The 14,844-nt window shown below is 44.7% G+C and overlaps 1 protein-coding gene across 1 annotated transcript in view; it reads right to left on the bottom strand.

The window, feature by feature from the left end:
* DNAH10 (dynein axonemal heavy chain 10) overlaps positions 1-14,844 on the bottom strand; it is a 2,725,177-nt gene that overhangs the window by 1,067,554 nt on the left and 1,642,779 nt on the right. Inside the window, exon 43 of the mRNA XM_069619694.1 lies at positions 10,257-10,473. Within this exon, the coding sequence (XP_069475795.1) occupies positions 10,257-10,473 (217 nt within the window). The remainder of the gene's footprint in view (positions 1-10,256; positions 10,474-14,844) is intronic.

The following is a 14,844-nucleotide window of genomic DNA, read 5'->3' as shown; positions in this document are numbered from 1 at the left end:
AAAGGACCCCTTTTGGTCTTCCTGAAGTGGGGTGGGCAGCCAGACTATGTATTGTCTTTTAACCATCCATTACCCAGGGCTCACAGAGCCATGTTTCTTGCAGGCAGAAGCAGGACATTTTATTCAATAGCGTCAAGGTCTCATAATTTCTTAGGAAGGACCTGTGACCTCTAGAATTCCATGATGCCAGGGTCATTCCTTGGTTGAGACCATGTGATTTCTTTTGCCACTCTGCCTTGGGTTGGATCTTTTCCCATTGGCCCTCCTGCCTTCTCATCTCGGTGGCTTTACAATATAACATGCATCCTGGGCAGTGGGAAACTGGGCCTGTAGATACTGCTTAATTCGTCGGCGGCTTTTGACCACCTTGACCACGACTGCCTTATAAACACTTTGGCTACAGTGGTTAACAGCTCAGATAACGCTGCCAAATGGATATCAGTGGTCAAAGTGTGCAAAAAGTAGTGGAACTATGTTCCCTGCTGGCCTGCACCCACTCCCCACAAACCCCATCACCATGCCCCTCCCACACACAATACAAACCCCCCAAACACATGCACCTGCTGCTTAAGGAAACGTGCAGTGCGTTGCAGTGAAAGTGCAAGCTTCAACTTCTTCCTACACTTTTATTTTAAAACAAAACCATTCCAGAACGGTTTCTTTTTAAAATAAAACTATAGGAACAATAACACGTCATTAAAAAAAGTAGAGGAGCACCGCTCCCAACCGCTCCCGCTCACTTCAACCACTGGATACAGTTCTTTTTAAGCAACAGGACATCCTCTGTTCATTGCGGCAACGCACCATCTCCCTTTGCCCCAATACCATATGGGGTTCCACAGGGTGCATGCTTGTCATAGCATTATTAAATATATACATCAAACCACTCTGTGACGTTCTGGTGAAAAATGGGTGTACAATTCACCAACTACGCCAACAATACTCAGTTGCTGTTTGAGCTGAAAGGGACATACAAGACTGATGTCGACAAATTGAGCACTATCTATCGAACTATCAAACAGTGGATGTGATTCCCCCTGGATGTTCCTTAACAGTAACAAAAATGAGCTTCTGATACTTGGGTCAACCCAAGTGAGGTCGAAACTCTCCAGCAGCTGCATGAATTTCCCTATCGAAAACTGCTCAATTCCAGTCCTAGACAAAGTCAAAACACTGGGTGTGTTCTTGGAAGCCTCCCTGGGTGCGGAATATTAGGTTAATTACATTTACAAAACTCACATTACTACCATAAACTCTGTAGGCAAATAACTCCTTTCCTTTCGGAACAAAGCAGCATTATGCTAGAATGTTCTATTATACTACCTAGATAGGACTATTGCAATGCTCTTTTGGGTGGCGCCAACAAAAGTTGTATTTACAAAACTTCAAGTCATGCAAAATGATGCTGTTCACTTTGCTAAAAATCTGCCCCAAAAAACACACATATGGGAAATAAGAAAAGAATTGCACTGGCTCCGAGTAGCTGCTATGGTCCAATTCAAAATCCTCATCTCGACCCACAAATGTGTCCATGGCAACGCTCCTGCCTACCTAAGGAACAGATTGATAAGGCATAACCCTAAAAGAGCACCAAGGTCAACTGATATCTGGCTGATGCCCAAGAATATACTGTACCAATGGTAACAGTAGGTCTTTTTCATTTTTTATTCTCGGTGCCTAGGGCATGGAATCTCTTGCCCCTGTCCGTCTCCTGCCGCTGTGGTTATGACTCTCCCACCAACAAGGAGCCGGCTAAAGGCGGTTCCCGCCCTAGTCCCTCCATTACAGAGGGAGTACACCGGGTCGATAGTCCCGGGGACCGAGCACCTATCTTGCCGGAACTTAGTGAGGAGAGTCCAGGGAAACTTGCGTTTAGTGAGGAGGGGGAACAGTGCCCTAATCCCTGGTTAGGGGAGACTTCCATCGGGGCACAAGACACTCGAAGGCTGCAGCAGTTCGACAATGTTTCCGCACGGTGTCCCAAAACTATTGCCAGACACAAGAGAACCAAGAGACGCCCACAGGAACAAATGTTATCACTGGTTACGGACTGTTGGGGAGTGTGGGTTTGTGTGTTGGGTTTCTTTGCTGGAGTGCACCGGATTGTCCAATTTCCCAGCCAAAATGGATACAGTTAAACTGGTTTTCGGGGACGCCTTTATGGCTAGGAAGGTTTTGGAAAAATGCAATGGCCTATGGCGGACAAGGAAAAACAGCATTACAGTCAGTCCACTCTCCACCCCTGCTCCTGTGCGCCCCATGGGAACCCCCTCTAGAAATAGCCCCCTTTTAGGGGGTAATTTGACCGTCATGGGTACCAGGCGCTATGGGAGTCCCCTGAGGTGGGGGATGGTAGTGCTTGATCTTTGGCCAAAAGAACTGTTCGGGGGCACTCTTGGAGTGTGTCGCCTTTGCATGGATTTGTTGTTTTTCTTTTTGTTGTGCCTACTGTAATTATGTACTAGAAATGTTTTTTAGGATGCACTTTGATGGCCTTTTTTGGCCGAATAAAGTTGTTTGACTGACTGAGATTCTACACCCCAGGCCTCAATCTCTATTCTTGGCAGCCCCAGAGAGGACTTAGTTTAGGGGCATTTATGGCTTTCTGAGAAAAATATGGCAGTGTTACAAGTAGCCAGGAAGAGTAGCCCATGGTCCCAATACTCAAGCAACTGGACGTGCTTCTGCCACTGGTGCTTGAAAATCGAGGTAGACCCCAGAGAGGCCACACAGGACAACATACTGGGCCTCATTACGACCCAGGCGGTAAGGTGGTCGATATGAATGACAGAATACAAGGTCTAGAAGCCAACCAGTCATCAGTAGGCATCCTGGAAACTCAATTCAATATGCAGAACTTGGAGCTTGGAAGAAGGGAAGAAGAATGTGCCATAAAAATTGATGATTTTGAGAACAGGGAGCGTCGAAATAATCTCAGCTTCTTTGGGTTTTCCAAAAAAAGAAGGTGAAACACAAAGAGACATCTTCCCAGCAATCAATGGAATCATAAAAAAACTTTGTAACGGTTAAAACACTTCGGAGCCCACCATTGATAGAGCCCGCAGAGCGGGAGGATGTACCCAAGGAACCCGCTCCATACTGGTGAGATTCCACTACTACCCGGAGAAAACTAAAATCCTAGAAAAGGCTAGGGCAATGGGCCCAATCGATTGGGGGGAATCCAGGGTCAGCATATACCAGGACCTTTCTTCTTTTACGCTGTACAGGCGTCACCTCTGTGACCCCTTGACGAAATGGCACAATTCAAAAGGAAATTGCTATAGATGGGGATTCCCCTTCCCCTGGAACTTTGAACACAAGGGATACAAATACAATTTGATAACTGAAGATGACATTGGCAGGGTATCCTGAGAGCTACTGGGAGAGTCATCTCAGAACGAGGCATCCATGAAAGTGGGGAGGGCACGGGGGAAAAACCCAAGGACTGAGAAACCGACAGACAACGCATTAGGGGATACCACAAGTTCAGGAAGCTGAATCCACCTTCCCCAGCACAAACCTGAGGTGGAAACCAAGGAACTTAACTGCAGGGCTGGATGGGGATCTTTCCCGCAGTCATTCAGGGCCAAATAAACAAATCCGGGTGGTATGGGGCTAAAATTCAATACCTAATTATGGGGGAAGAACACAGCGATACCCGATATCCGAGACGATAACCCGTGGGCAGATTCGGGGTGGGAGGGGGGGCGTGGAGGTTTGATGCACAAAATGAAAAGTTATATGTGCCATTGATTCAATCGAATAAGAAACAGAATCCCGATTGTCCGATCTGACCATCGAGATATACTTAGGCTCACTGAACATTAAAGGTCTTAACTCCCCAACTAAAATATCCCTAACAATCTGAGAATTTAACCGCCTGAAGCTTGATGGCTTGTTTCTGCAGGAGATCCATTGGAGGAGGGGGGAGATACAAGCCATGAAAGCAAAGGCTATCGAAGAAATCTACCAGGCCTCGTGTGAATCCAAAAACAAAGGGGTAGCAGTGGTGATTGCTAACAAGCTGGGCTTTACAGAACTCGCCATCCTTAGAGATGAAGAGGAACGCTACATATTTGTTAAGGGGCAGATAAAAGACCAAAAGGTTTCTTTAGTCTCCATCTACTGCCCAAACGAGGGACAGGACCTCTTCTGTGAGAAAGTGGAAGGGAAAATCCAAACCTTTGTAGAGGGGTAGCTACTCATTGAGGGGAGAGGGGGGCTTTACCATGTCCTGGACCCGGCAACGGACAGGAAGGGGGAAACCCCATCAAGGGGATCCTACGCGCAGTGGAAGATGGCTCGTCACTTTTCTCAAATAAACAATGAGCTGGGGGTAGTAGATGCTTTGTCTTGTGAGGGAGAAGCTGCCTCATCGTACACATTCCACTCAAAGGTCCATGATACCTATTCCAGGATAGACTATGTCCTCCTATACACACTCCTGAGTGTCGAAATCAACCGTAGAGCCAGTACCCTGGTCGGACCACAATCTGGACAGCGTAAAAATGGGCGAGTGGACTTCAGAGCACAGAAACGGGAGGTGGAGGTGCAATGACCTGCTGTTGAAAGATAGAGAGGGCTTGTTGAAGTTGATAAAAGAGTACTTCCAGTTCAACGGAAATGAGGAGGTAAAATTGACGACTGTTGGGGAGGCATTTAAGGTCACAAAATGAGGGAAGTTAATCAGGCTGTGAGCCAAAATGAAAAGGGAAAGAGAGAAAGAGGAGTCGGACCTGAGGAGAAAGACAGCAGCAGTAAAACCCAAGGGGATGCTAAAATCCCAAATAACCCCAGTCTGGCAAAAGTGCAAAAATACAGAACACAGTTGAGAGATCTCCTTCTGCGTCAAATGGAGAGAAAGCTAGCGTTTCTCAAGCAGAAATATATGGAGGACGGTGAACGTATGGATAAAATACTAGCCTGGAAATTGCAGGCCCAGAGAAATGCCAAGGGAGTAGCGTCAATCTGCCAACTATGCTCAGAGAAGGTATATAGGGACCAACAAATCACGGAGGAGTTTCATAAATACTATGAGCCCTTTACTCATCTGAATATACAGGGAATGGAGCCCAGATAAACGAATTCCTCAATGCTCTCCCGATACCCAGCATTCCACCAGAACAGTCAGCAATATTAGACATCCCATTCACAGCTGACGTAATTAGCGCCTCGATATGGAAAACGAAATCGGGTAAGAGTCCAGGGAAAGATGACTTCACAGTCTGTTTTTTCAAAACATACCGCTTCACCCTAGCAGCCTTCCTGGCTAGACTGTTTGGAGGAGGAGGCAAGGAGAGAAGAGGTGAGGTCAGCCCAGGCACTGGAAACTGGTGTCTTGCTGGTGTCTTGCTGGATTCCCTATTAAGGGCCTTGGTAGTGGTTCTTCCAAAAGACAGCAGGGATCTGACAAATTGCCAATCTTACAGACCCATCTCCCTGTTAAAAACAGATGCAAAAATGTTTGCATCAGACTGGAGTCACTCATGCCCTCATTAGTCCACGTAGACAAGGTTGGCTTTATTATGTGACAGCAGGGAGAAGACAATTTCGGAAACCAATTGACCTAATGCACCTGGTTTAAGACCAGAACCTGGATGGCTTCCTGGTCTTCATCGACTCTGAAAAGGCCTTTGATAGGGTGGAGTGGGGATGTATGAGGAAGGTACTCGAGAATATGGGGTTTGGCACATCATTTTCAGAGATGGATCATGGCCCTATACACAAACCCGATGGCCAAGGTCCTAGTTAACGGCACAATATCACAACACCTTCTCTTAACCAGTGGAACTAGAAAGGGTTGCCCTTTCTCTCCACTCCTGTACGCCCTCACCATGGAACCCCGATTAGGAACAATCCAGATATTAGAGGGATAAGGTGTGGAGTAGTTGAGTTTAAACTGTCGTTGTTCGCAGATGACATTCTATATTACCTAACTGAAGTACAACTCTCTCTCCCACAGCTTACTAGACCAAATTAACACCTTTGGGACCTTTTCAGGCATACAAATTAACAGCACAAAGTCGAGTGTAATGCCACTACAGCTAGCGCTCACACAGGCGATAGCCCAGGGAACACTGAGAGAGGGATGAGGCTTGAGAATAAAGAAATTACTTATTTAGGGATATCTCTCCCCTGTGAGATGACTTGCTTGTTTGAAGTTAACTTCACCCCAGCCCTAGCCAAACTGGGTGCAGATCTAGTGCACTGGGCCCCCTTGACTCTTTCATGGTATGGCAGGATGACCTCAATTAAAATGACGGTCCTACAGCGCCTATTATATTTATTCACAACAATCCCCACACCCCTCCCAGACTCATTTTTTGAGAAGCTTAACTCCCGATTCATATGGCAAGCGAAGCGACACAGAGTCAAGCGAACCACCACCACCCTCCACAGAGACTTTGGAGGTTTTCGCCCTATCCGACTTCTACCTGACAAAGCAGCCCAATTTCGCATCTTACCAGAACACATGAGGGATGCTATGGGCACATTCTGGTCCTACATTGAGGATATGTATTCTCCCTGCGGGAAAGTTAGAGATCTGCTATGGTCCCCGCCCAAGTCAGTGCCAGTGAAACTCAGGGAGCACCACATGCTAGTATGGTAATTGTGGAAGAAGAACAGTCGAATAACAGTCGAAGCAAAGCCCTCTCACCCTGGCCTTCCACTCTGAGCTCATTATGCCCCCCCCCCCAATGGAGTTAGGTAAAAAGGGAATGCAATGGGAACATAATGCTACTGAAAATATGTTAATCATGGTAATTGTTCCTCATGTTATAAGATCAATAAACACAAAGATCAGAGCTCAAGGAGTGAAGCAGCATTTGGCCAAGCAGTCCTAAAGAACCTTTTCACAAATTAAAGTTCCAACCTCCTATTATCTGTATTTAGGGTGCTTTGTAATCTCCTATGAGTATAGTGGAAAGGGTACAGGACGTAGAAGTATGGAAATGTTGTTTAGCGTAGTAACACTGGTATTTATAGTCCGTAACCCCCTTTCCTCCACACGTCCAATAACCTTCCACACTAAAAAGTTCTCAGGTCCGACGACACAAAGGGACTGATGGTTGGGTGGGCGCATAGAGAAGTACCATGGAGGGCGTGGCAGGGATTCTAGAAGGATTCTTTGCAACACGCTCTGGTGGTCCCATCCCTTTTCCAAGTGACATCCCATGAGTATGGAGGGAATGTGTACGTAATTGCGTTAGGGGGACTTTTTTAGACACATGGTGTGTGGTTTATGCTACCATAATGAACACTCGTCCCTCTATATCCAACCTTAATCCTTACTCGCACTTATGTATTAATCATTCGAGCATTTACTTTCATGCAAGGCACTGTTAACACGCTCGATGCAACACCAACTGCATCCGATTTGGGGCGATACTGATTCCTGTTTTTCACCACAGACCCGGTTAAGTTTTAACGAAAGATTGAAGCAGAGGCATCTCATTGCCCCGTTATGTGCTACACACAGCATTGATACAATACACACGAGTCGGTGACCCAGATCGACATCCAGGACACAAACAACCGTCACAAACCGGGTAAGACCCTGGAATTGATGAAGCTGTAATACTGTACGCCACAGTATCGCTATATTTTTATTTATGGAGACCATTTCTCAGTCACTCAACATAGCTAACTATCCCGACTTTTCCCCTAGAGCTGGAACGTTTTACACTCCTGACGGTGGTAAACACTCATGAGGACGATGAGCCACATGGATTAGACCTACCACTGCTGGACACGGAGAGTTAGTGATCCACCATTGGAAGAGACACTGATTACTCCACTAAAATGTAAGTCCCGGACGCATCTAACATCCCGCACAACCCCTTCCATTAGCCTGCCACGATAGTTAGAAGTAAACGATGAGGGAGATGGGACCTGGAACCAAGCATACAGTTACAGGTATAACTGAAAGACGAAGGTCTACAATGCGTATTTACCTAACATAATTGAATGAGGCACCACTTATTACAAATAACTCTGTGATATGACCAGCCAGGAAGCGACTTATACACCTTTCTGCTAACGACTTGCCATTATGAACGGGCTTGTTTTGTGCTTTTTCTTACACTTACCCTATAGGATGCGTGACTGGGGTTATAGAGTAGACTGAATTTCAGTCACCAATAATCTTATAGTCCTTCATACTGAGAGGGATGCCTGTTATTGTTTAGTTACTGGATCTGTGCATGCCATCTAGATTGGGCTGTGTAGTACTAATTCTACACTTTAGCCAGCAGCTTTGAACTGAGATATTGGAGCCAGGACTGCCTTCTGAAACCTATCACAAATATTAATAATTTGTCTTGCAAGCTATTTGTAAGCTTCTACATTTTTGAAACTGGATTTATTTAGCTTCCGGTGTGTGAGTAAACTCATGTGACACACTACCAAATTTGAAAATTGATATTTTTTTGTATAACCGCTCTCTTACAAGGGAAGCTTTCCTTCGAAGTCCGCTTGCTAGAATTCCGTGAAATCAGACATTGGAATATCTGTGAAATCAAAAATAAGACGTGTCTCCTGATGAATTCCGTCAGATGAAGCATCACATGAATCACTGTCATTTATGCACTGATTCCCACTTTTTCTCTGCCCCTGATGAATTTCCACAGAGTAAACCCTTGTTAGGAAAGAAACATGTTGGGCTTGTTTTAACCATTGTTGAAATTTATTTTGTGTGAATGAATGAGTAACATTTCATGAATGAGTGGTACGGGTGTTAATGAGTGGGATAATAATCAACTAACTACTGTTGTTGTATGATTATACTGTATAGGCTAGTGAACCATCTAGAGCCTTGTGTTTTTTTGTTTTATTTTTGGGACCCATTTGTGGAATTTCGCTACTGTGGCCCAATACAGTGATGTTCTATTCAATGTGTGTGTTTAATCTTGTTTTATCAGATGTCCCTTCTCCTTTGATTAATTCCACAATAGGGTAATTCATTTGTTTATGCATTAAATCGATATAATGCTTTTGTGTTTGAATATTAATTAAAATATGCAATACATTTTAGACCCTTCAATTTTTGTTGCTGTCTATCTCTGATGGAATTCCTGTGAATTGAGGATGAAGGTTGGCCTTCTCCTGTTCTGCTAAAACAGCGGTATACTTTTGAGTCAAAAGCCTTTTTTGTTGTTTGACAAGGGTTCCGCCCTTCATGTGAGGGTTTGCTTGTGACTCGTTGTTTTCCCTCAACCTCCCTGTGTTCTTTCACGGTCCCATCCCTTTTCCAAGTGACATCCCATGAGTATGGAGGGAATGGGACTATGGGCTAGAAGTGCCAGTGTCACTATGGTGAGTAACAGTTCTGATAGCAGCAGCGAAATAGAGCACAAAGAGAAGGCAGGAGAACTAGGCAATGGGCTTCCTAAAGAGCAAAACCCTTAATTGAAGAAGGCAATGGTCTGAGGAAAACAGGCACCTACCAGGGAAGTGACTGTAGAGTCCGAAAACACCACAACAAACCAGGAAGATCCAATAGAAGGCAAAGCAAAACATTATCAAAGGTCAGCATACCAAAGTAATCCGTCAGAGGAAGAAACAGAAAAGCGCCACTCACTAACAAAGCCGATGTTTAGGAACGTTGCATCCCTTCTACGCTGCAGTATTACTTCCACTGTTCCACAAGTGGGGTATGGCTGCCTTCACATGATTGGTGACGCTTGATGGTTACACCGTGACACCATCGCTGCTTGACATAGTGGGTAACGTAGTGCAATTTGACTACTTTGAGCACCAAAAGGACAATGGAGCCACCAACTTTTTGGCATGCGTCTGCTTTTCTTCTACACAGAAGGCATATACATGACACTAGCACATTCTTAAAGTTGAGGGCTAGCTCTGTTCAAACTCACAGACCTGTTCTGGGAAGCTACTACCTTCCACCACTATGGACAGGCAAGTTGAGCACTTAATCTGAGAAGCATAGTACGAGCCTCCAGTCTCGTCAACATTTTATTACTGAATCTCAGCATTTTAATCCTGCATTACGATTTACAGAAATACCTTACAACAAGGAGGAACTATGAAAGGTGTCTGCCCACTTTAAAACCATCGAGATCAGAAAAATGCAATTGGCTTAGAACATTCTCAACACTTGATACTGTATCTGAGAAACCGTCATTTTTCAGGCTAGAGGGTCATAGTTGCAATGTTATTGGAATATTACTGCTGTAGATATTCAGAAAAGAGACAACTTTGAAATTACTATATTTCATACTGACAGAACAACTCACCTGGTAATTCTCCAGGCCCAGCCAAGGTTTTCTCCTCTGAAACTGTGGGCATCGATGCAAGGCGTTTCATGTATTCATCAAATTTAATTCTTCCAGCCTCTACAAGCGTAGCTCCCAATGAACAATACAGTGCTTCTATGAAATAGCATTCCAGAACAGCTGCATCATCCATTTCCTTTTCCAGCAAAGCATCCAACATCATGCTCAGTTGTGTCACCTGTTTCAGGAAAGCATAAATATAATATCATTCACAGACAACTAGAACTGTAGCGATGTGTATATGTAAATATAAAGAGCCCTATCTCTTTGTCCTCTTTACTAACATCTGATAGACGTAAAGGATAGAGACTTCAGGAAGTGTCAATGCCTCAAAAAAGATCAAAGACATCCTAGCCGCTATTATATCTGATCACGGGCAGAGCATGCACTGTGTCTCAACCCAAAGGCATATCTTGCTCATGAAAGCTTTAGTCTAGTCTACTGCTGAGCCCCTCTTGTCTGCCATCTGTGAAGGTATAGGTCATATGCGACTCACACACCTCTGCCTTGGTTATATAGGGAGACATTTGGCTCAGGAGCTCCTTGTTGGGATGGCCATGGACAAATGATCCCTTCAGGAGAGGCCTTGGTTCTAATAAAAGAGTTACTAGTCTGAATATTGATCTTCTTTCTATCATCTCAAATCCTATCTGGCTTTTTTTTTTTTAGATACATGATTGCAAGAAAGTATTAGCAGACAGCCCAAGCACCAAGGCACTGTTGTATATCTTGGTGATAGAGGATAATACCATCTCTCACCAGTTTCTAACCCTTCAAGCTTGCACTCCCCAATGAAGCCCGGTAGACAGCCGTTTTCATTTGTAACAGATAAGTAACTTTATCATGGCATGTAAGAGGAATAAAATATGCATTGGGTTACCAGTTGAAAACAGCTTGCATTTGAGGGCATGTTCACAATTTAGCACACAAAGAACTCATAAATAGATTGTTTTTTAATTTATACTTGGAAAACTGTTTTGCAGGAGCCTCCCATTGAGCAGGGAAGCCTTCCAAATACACGAAGTCTGGAAGGTATACCCAGGCTGGAGATCTACTGCTATAGGCAATTAACTGGTTAGTTTGAGACCCACTTGGGATCAAGCTCTCTTCACTCTCTAGTCAGACACATATAAATGTGATTAATCCGTACAAATACAGCTGCCACAAAAGTGCACAAATAAAAAGTGTTTTAGTAAATTAGGGCACCTACTCAAGGAACTTGGCCTGTCACTTCCATTAATTTTGATCATGCTAATGGCACAGGTGGACCATGAAACAGGGGTACACTATCGGGTTGCAAGAGCGAAGACAGAGGCACTTCCTTTTTATTCGGGGGTGCAAAGGAGTGCCTATTACTTCCCCTGATTTCCAACCTTTATGTAAACTCACTCACATTGTCCCTGGATAGATGCACTAATGATGCAATTTTCTAATAATCAGCACTATACAAATGAATTAGCAGTATGCAGCATATATGCTGTCAAGATTTAACCAAAAAGGTGATGGGTGAACAATGTTTTAGCCTGTCTGTGCCATTGCAAAAGGTGTGCAGCCATAGGCAAATCAGTCATGCACTGCGACCAATGAAAGCAGCCGAGGCTGAACTGCTAGACCAGGTCCCCTGTGCATGGAATCCCAAGCAACCCCAGACATTTGTCTGCCTTGTTGGGCCTCATCAGTGAGGTGCAGTTGGTTCCATATGACGCAGTGAGCAAGGGACCAAGCCTGATTTGCATATTGTCGGTCCCCGTTTGTAATGGCTTGGCAGGTCAAAGAACGATGGTCTGGAGGGTCGCCCAGAGCGATGCCAGAGGTTAAGATGAATTCTAAACCTTCCAATCAACATCTCTTTTGTTTTGCTGTTGTCACCCCTGCTTGGGATGGGTATTTCCAGACATGGGTCCCGTGACTGTTGGGCCAAGATACTCCTCACTGATGATACCCAATGAGGCTAAAACATGTCAGGGGATCCCTGTAGTCTTGTGCAGAAGGGATGTGACCAAGCAGTTCGAGCTGGAATGCCCCTCTTGGGGCAGGGCCAAGCATGATTTGCATATGGTCTTTCCCCTTTTGTAATGGCTTGGCAGGTGAAGAACAATGGTCTGGAGGTTTGAACAGAGCGATGCCGGAGGTTAGGATTAATTCTAAACCTTCCAGACATCACCTGTTTTATTTGGCTATATTCTGGGATCATCACGAGTTGGGCGGTATCCCGGCGGTAATACCGCCAGGATACTGCCCAACTCGGTCCGGCGAAATTTGTGCTGGATCACAAATCCAGAGGGTGCTGTAAATCCCCATTCCCTATTGGGGTTGGGGAGCAATAATGCCGCCGGCGGAAATAGCGCTGAAAACGGCCAAAGATGGCCCGGAAATTGTCATTTTTACCTCCAGCAAAAAGCTGGAGGTAAGAATGTAATTTCCTGCCCAACTTGTGATTTGGCCAGCCCTTAAATGCAGCGGTAATACCGTTACCGCTGCATTTAAGGGCTGAGGCCAAACTTGTGATGGGGCCCACTGTCAAGAGACTGTGTGGTCAACTGTGCAAAATATTTTGTTATGTGTGTGGGGAAATTCAGTACTTCAAAGAGGCTTTCTAAGATGATAAACAATAAAACGGTTCCATGTAATAATGTCGCTGTGAAAAAGCCGTCAGATTCTGGCGACTTTTCCTGGCTACCAAAATTCTTTCCCCAAATATTGTAGAAGGGGTATAATTATATATTATTACCTCTAGTCCTAGAATATTTTCAAAAAGTGTTTGATAGCCTAGAGGGTGCATCATTAATGCATTTATGTTTTTCTAAAGGCACCAACCTGACGACTTTGTTCATGCCGATATTATTACCTGATACCAATAAAACATTGGTATGGGCAAGCAAATTCCAGTATCTGTGCTTTTGTTTTCTCATAACTATACTTGGAACATGCTTTGCGGGGTACAAAAAAGTCATAAGATTCTGTGTTATAATAAAAAGGCTGGTTGGCTTCCCTTGCATCTATCTTAAATGTGGTGTCATTGACATCTTATGAAGCAGGAGAATTAAGAGAAGATATGAAATTGAACATATCCTCTGTTAGTCTATATTTACCATACATGTCTGGTACAGCAGGCAGTCAGTGGTAGTACATAGGAGTTGGAGATGGTTCGCCCAGGCAAGGTGTTAGTGTGGGAAAATATATTGGTTGATGGTGCTTTTTCAGGAACCCCAAGCCAAGATGGAGAAGCAGTCATAGACGTTGAATGACTGAGTAAACAATGACAGTCTTCCTGAAACACTCATTAACTGCCTTTCATCCAAGTTTCTTTGCCAGATAGGTTGTATTTTCTAGAGCTCCTTAATTTTAGGCCCAATCGACCCAAAGAAACTACAGTGAAATCAAGGAAGAAAAAAGATAGAAGCAGAGGGGCAACTTCAATGTTCACAGTAATTCTCTGGTGGGAGCACAGCAATGAGATTTGTTTATGGCAGTGGAAGAACGTTTTATTTACAGTTGCATGTTGAAGTGGAACTGTAATGGTTTTCTGACCTTGATTTAAAGCTATTATTCTTCAGCTGTGAACGCAAGCTTGTAACGTGAAAGCTTGTAAATTCACAATATCCTTCCCAGAGATAATTGGTGTTGCATTTGCCTAGCCTATGCACCGTTTCCAGGGACATTATTAAGGAAGTGTGGGCGCGCTGCTGAGTGTGAAAGGGAAATGCAGTGAAGAGAAAAGCAGCACATTCAGCTCTGAGGTGCGCTGCTGAAATTTGAAGGTGGCGTGCGTTTGGCCCAGTGGATTGTTATTGTGTCTTTGGGGCTATGCGGGTCGGACGGCAGCAGTTTGAAGAGGAGCTGCAAATTCAGCTCGGTCGAGCATCTCGTTGGCTTGGAGGCAACGCGGTTCAGACGAAACAGGATGAACTCACTTTGCGCATGCCAGGAGCACCAGGAGAAACCATTGATGATCAACCTGTTACCCTAGCCCCCAGTTTCATGTGAGAAAACTGCCAAAAAGGATTGGATGGTTTTGATTCCTTTGTAAAGAACTTGAACAAGAAGTTGAGAAATAAAATAAGAAATAAAATACACAGGGGCGAGAATGCTATCCCTGAACCCTGTCCATATTCGGTATCTATCCTCGGTTTTACGTATCTAGGCATACGAATTGGTGCTACGCTGGAGGAGTTCCTTCAATTGAACGTACAACCTGTGCTGGATAGACTCGCTGTGGATGTTTCCCACTAGCAGTCCTTACCACTGTCTTTAATGGGCAGGGCTGCACTATTCAAGATGATGTCGCTCCCTAGACTCATATACGTTCTACAGAATGCTCTACTTCCCATCCCCTCTGGAATCTTCACATCAATAGACAGATGTATACAGGCCCTACTGCGGGGGGGCGGGGGGGCAAGCAACCTAGAATCGCACTCACGACCTTGCAGCGTTCAAACTGGGATGGGGGCATAGGATTACCATGCATCCATACATATTACCTGGCAGCACAAACCAGGGTTGTAAATGACTGGCTACACGGGACAAATAGTTCCTTGATGCTGGAACT

This window comes from Ambystoma mexicanum, chromosome 10, assembly GCF_040938575.1.
Source record: "Ambystoma mexicanum isolate Mex_15411 chromosome 10, UKY_AmexF1_1, whole genome shotgun sequence".
NCBI classification, from domain to species: Eukaryota; Metazoa; Chordata; class Amphibia; order Caudata; family Ambystomatidae; genus Ambystoma; species Ambystoma mexicanum.
Note: the sequence above shows the minus strand (reverse complement) of the source record. Positions and strands in the feature narration are given on the sequence as shown.